Genomic DNA, 4,958 nt, shown 5'->3' with positions numbered 1-4,958 from the left:
CACATAAGACACTGGATAGAGGTTACAGTATGGGTTGCTGTACGACGGGTAGGTTGGCCATGGGTGAGGGTAGTGGGTCCATGGTACCTCATATCTCGATGAGTCAGGTCCAGCAGCCAGTCACACAGATGGTTCATTCGGTCATGTTTGGGTGTGTGGCGTCCGACCACGTCCCAGGCATTGTACGTGTCTTTATCCAGTTTTCGCTCCAAGCAACGAACAAGTTGGCCCCATAATGTATCAGTCTTCCCGACCTTGTCTTGGATGATAAATAAATGTCCTTGAAGACTGTACGCTAAACTTGCAAGGCTTGACGGATCTCGAGGTCTCACGGCTGGCAGCTTCTCTATCTCTTGGATATGGGCCTCAACTACCAGTTCTTCATTCCCATACAAGCAGTGAAGCGTTTTCAGGGCCGCCATGTAATGGGCTTCTGAGTTCCCATACCCGTTGATTAGTTGTCTTGGAGTATCTCCAAGAGATGCCCTGAGCATTCCCATTTTCTCGGGAGATGACTTCATTGTGTTGTGGACCAATGCTTCAAACATATTTGCCCATTCAGTGAACTCTACAATCTGCCCATTGAGGCGGTCACACTGGAGAAGAGAAAATAAACAGAGTTTTAACTAAACCGCTTTACTGGTGACCCCGATCTATTTCTCCGTTGAAGAAATTCGTCAAGCAGTATATATAATGAGTTCTGATGACTCCAAACCGTTATATTCTATGTCACAGTTACAAGATGGGATTGCAGCAGCCGTGACTGCGGCTTTAGCCGAACGAGGCCCACGAGATGATTATCTCCCCAGCAGTATTAGTGCGGTTGCTCCGAAGCTTCCAACTTTCGATCCAGAGGATTCGGATTTGTGGTTCGCCACCATCGAAGAAGAGTTCAAGATTAAAGGCGTAACGATCAATTCGACCAAGTACTCTCACGCTGTTGCCGCGATGGATGCTTCTTCACGTCGACTGATTGGGGATATCATGACTATGTCGTGTTCTTCCTCTGTGGACAAGTACCAACTTCTCAAAGATCGTCTCACAGAAGCTTATGGAACCTCTGTCATTCAACGCATTCAGCGAATCCTGGATTTGCCTTCTTTGGATCCATCTGAAAGACCTTCCTTGTGGTTAGCCAGGATCAGATCGATTGCTGGATCGGGTATAAGTTTGGATGGTGATTGGCCTTTTGTCATCCTTCTGCGCAAGCTTCCCCCTCAGGTACTGGAAATTATATCCCTGAGGCACTACACCTCAATTGGTCTCGTGATATCGGCGGCCGATGATCTTTGGCTATCCAACCAAACCCGCTCTTTCCAAGTTGCAGCAATCCGTCTTGGCGATAAGCCTCACATTGACGGTGTGTGCCCTTACCATCAGGAACATGGATTCCGAGCATGGTCGTGCATATCACCTTGCAAGTTGAGCAAACATGTCAAAAAGGGCAACAAAGAGACGGACTCTGTTGCCCCTAGTAGGGCAACTCAGCACAACCGAGGTCGGGCTGGTAAGGGGAAGCAATCACCAAAATACAATCAGAACTACAAACAAGTAAACTCTTCGGAACTTCTTGGTGAAGATGCAGGCAGCTCTGTCTGTCCGGGGGAAGCTCTAGCCGGCTTTCAATAAGTCCAACCGGAGCCGGTGGGAGCCCTTGTGGCAGCAAAATCTATAATCTTTTCTACGCTCAAGACAATACTTCCGGCCGGAGATATTTAGTGGATTCGGGTGCTGAGGTTTCAGTGATTCCACCCACCAAAGCAGAACGGAGCAAGCCCCTCACTCGACCTCTCACAGCCGCGAATAAAACGACAATTTCCACTTGGGGTTACCGCACGATTCCCCTTGCATTGGGTCCTCGGACTCGCACGTGGAGGTTTATTGTGGCTGACGTTAGCACTCCGATCATTGGCAATGACTTTTTGCGCTCTTTTGGCTACTTGTTAGACGTTCGTGGACAGAGGCTCGTCGATCCGGATTGTCCAAATACATCTGTTCCCCTGTTATCATTAGGTCAAACTTCCTCGCCATCGTTAGGCTTGGAGTGTTTCATTGTCTCCAACGACCCGTATCAGCGTCTATTAGGGGAATATCCCACCCTTTCCACACCCACATTTAACTCGTCTTGCGTGAGCCACGGAGTAACCCACTTCATTGAGACAACAGGACCACTTCCTCGAGCAAAACCTCGTCGTCTAGACCCTAATCGTTTATTAGCGGCCAAGTCTGCTATGGACGAAAATGTAAAATTAGGGATTGCCCAACGTTCCAAGTCTTCCGTGGCGAGCCCAATTGTGATGGTACCAAAACCAAATAAAACGTGGAGAATATGCGGAGATTACGTTGCTTTGAACTCAGTTACCAAACCAGACAAGTATCCCATTCCTCACATTCTGGATTTCACACAAGGCCTCTATGGTAAAAACATATTCAGCAAGATTGATCTCATGAAGGGCTACAATCAAATTCCCGTGGAAAAGTCTGACGTGTTCAAAACTGCCGTAATTACCCCGTTCGGACTTTTTGAGTATACTCGCATGCCATTTGGCTTGCGCAATGCAGGCAATACATTTCAAAGAATGATGGATGCAATTTTGGGAGATTTACCCTACGTATTCTGCTATTTGGACGATCTTCTCATCTCTAGCACAACCTCTTATGAGCATCAAATTCACCTCAGGGAAGTTTTCAAGCGACTCTCAGATCATGGTCTCGTAATCAGCCCGGATAAGTGTGAATTCGGAAAGCCTTCTCTCACGTTCCTTGGTCATCTCGTTAATGGTAGTGGCGCTTCTCCACTGCCTTCAAAGGTTGCGGCCATCCGCGATTTTCCCAAGCCATCAACTGTTCGATCCCTTCAAGAATTTATTGGGATGATCAACTTTTACCGACGGTTCTTACCTCGTGTCGCAAAAATTCTTCAACCACTATATCGGATTTTGTCTGATACCGGAAAAGCCGCTTGTAAAGCCAGCAAGGCACCTCTTAATTGGAATCCACAGTCGATGGAAGCTTTTACGGCTGCTAAGAACGCTCTGGCTGACGCCACGCTCCTGGTGCATCAAGATCCCAATGCGGAACTGGCTTTGACAACTGATACCTCCAACTTTGCTGTTGGAGCTGTTTTAGAGCAACGCTCAGGCCCCCCTTCTTCCAAATGGCAGCCACTAGCATATTTCAGCAAGAAACTAAGGGATCCTGAACTAAATTATAGTGCTTACGACCGCGAACTTCTTGCTATAAAGCTCGCCGTTCGTCATTTTCGTTGGCAATTGGAGGCCCGCTCGTTTACAGTTTTCACTGACCATTTACCTCTCACCTTTGCCCTTGACCGAAAGTCTCCACCTTGGACTCTGAGACAACAAAGAACCCTTTCTGAGCTAAGCACGTACTCATTAGTCATTCGACATATAGCCGGAAAATCCAACCTTGTGGCCGACGCCTTATCCCGTGCTCCTTTGGAGCTTGAGGGTGATACAAACACATTGGGAATTCTTGCTGTTCGAGACTCCATTGATTTTTATGGTCTTGCTCAAGCTCAAAAGGTAGACACCGAGTACGCAACCACGATAAATTCCTCGTCAAGTTTGGAGTGGAGTAACGTGGATATAGACGCAGATACAACGATCTTGTGCGACATTTCTACTTCTAGGCCTCGTCCATGGGTGCCAGCTCAGTTTCGTCGCAAAGTCTTCGACTCCATTCACGGGCTTAGTCACCCATCAATTCGCTCCACGGTGAAACTAATTTCATCCCGGTTCGTTTGGCACGGCATCCGAGCACAGTGTCGTAAATGGGCAAGAGAGTGTCTCGACTGTCAGAGAGCAAAAGTCCAGCGCCACACAAAGTCTTCACCAGAGCCCATTGCTGTGCCCTCCGAGAGATTTAGTCACATCCACGTCGACCTCGTAGGCCCCCTTCCAACAAGTCAGGGTTTTAACCACTTACTGACAGTTATCGATAGGTTCACAAGATGGCCTGAGGCATATCCTATCTCGTCGACTGACACTGTGACTGTGGCCCGAGCTTTGGTGGCTGGGTGGATTTCCCGTTTTGGTGTTCCCACGGATATTACCTCTGACCGGGGAACTCAATTCACAAGCCAGTTGTGGACTGCTATGGGCAAGCTCTATGGAACATCCCTCCATCACACCACCTCTTATCACCCTTGTGCCAATGGGTTGGTTGAAAGGTTTCACCGTCATCTAAAAGGTAGCTTGAAGGCTGTCCTTTCCGACACTGGTGCATCTTGGATGGACCACCTTCCATGGGTCCTCCTTGGCATAAGAACAGCACCGAAAGAGGACTTCGGCACATCGTCGGCTGAGATGGTTTTTGGGTGTCCAACCATTGTTCCAGGTGATTTCTTACCAAAACAAGATGATCATTCACCTCCAGATGAACATTTACGGCGTCTCCGTTATGCTGTCGGGTCCCTGGCCCCTTTTCCTACTTCTCGCCACTCCTCTGTTCAACAGTATCGTCCAAAATCCTTAGCTGAAGCTCGATTTGTTTTCGTACGACGAGGCCCCCATTCCGGTCCCCTCCAAGCACCCTACATTGGCCCTTTCCGGGTTTTAACTTCAAGAAATAAATATTTTACTCTAGATTATGGAGGGAGGCCCGAGTTAATATCAGTCGACAGGTTAAAGCCAGCTCATGTGGATTCATCTACCATTGTTCAAACCTTTGTTCCTCCTCGACGCGGGCGCCCTCGCATTTCCAATGCAAAACCATCATTACCTCCTCTCACCTCCGATCAGCCCCCGTTGACAACTCCTCTTAGAAGAAATCCAACCCGCAATGCCCGCCCTTCTTTCGTCCAAGACGGATGATGCTTTTTTTCTTTTTTTTCTCCTTTCGTTGTTACTGTTACTATTTTTTCGTTCGTTTATCAATTTCCTATCGGTCCTTCGATCTCCTCTCTAGGGGGGGTTGTGAGGCGGTCACACTGGAGA

The 4,958-nt window shown here is 48.2% G+C and overlaps 1 protein-coding gene across 1 annotated transcript in view; it reads left to right on the top strand.

The window, feature by feature from the left end:
* Positions 1 to 3,715, top strand: part of LOC131891166 (uncharacterized) — a 31,518-nt gene extending 27,803 nt beyond the window's left edge. Inside the window, exons 3-5 of the mRNA XM_059240691.1 lie at positions 736 to 1,507; positions 1,693 to 3,545; positions 3,653 to 3,715. Coding sequence (XP_059096674.1) covers positions 736 to 1,507; positions 1,693 to 3,545; positions 3,653 to 3,715 — 2,688 coding nt within the window. The remainder of the gene's footprint in view (positions 1 to 735; positions 1,508 to 1,692; positions 3,546 to 3,652) is intronic.
* The last annotated feature ends 1,243 nt before the right edge of the window (positions 3,716 to 4,958 follow it).

This window comes from Tigriopus californicus, chromosome 11, assembly GCF_007210705.1.
Source record: "Tigriopus californicus strain San Diego chromosome 11, Tcal_SD_v2.1, whole genome shotgun sequence".
Taxonomy (NCBI): domain Eukaryota; kingdom Metazoa; phylum Arthropoda; class Copepoda; order Harpacticoida; family Harpacticidae; genus Tigriopus; species Tigriopus californicus.
This window is presented reverse-complemented; position numbering and strand designations above follow the sequence as displayed.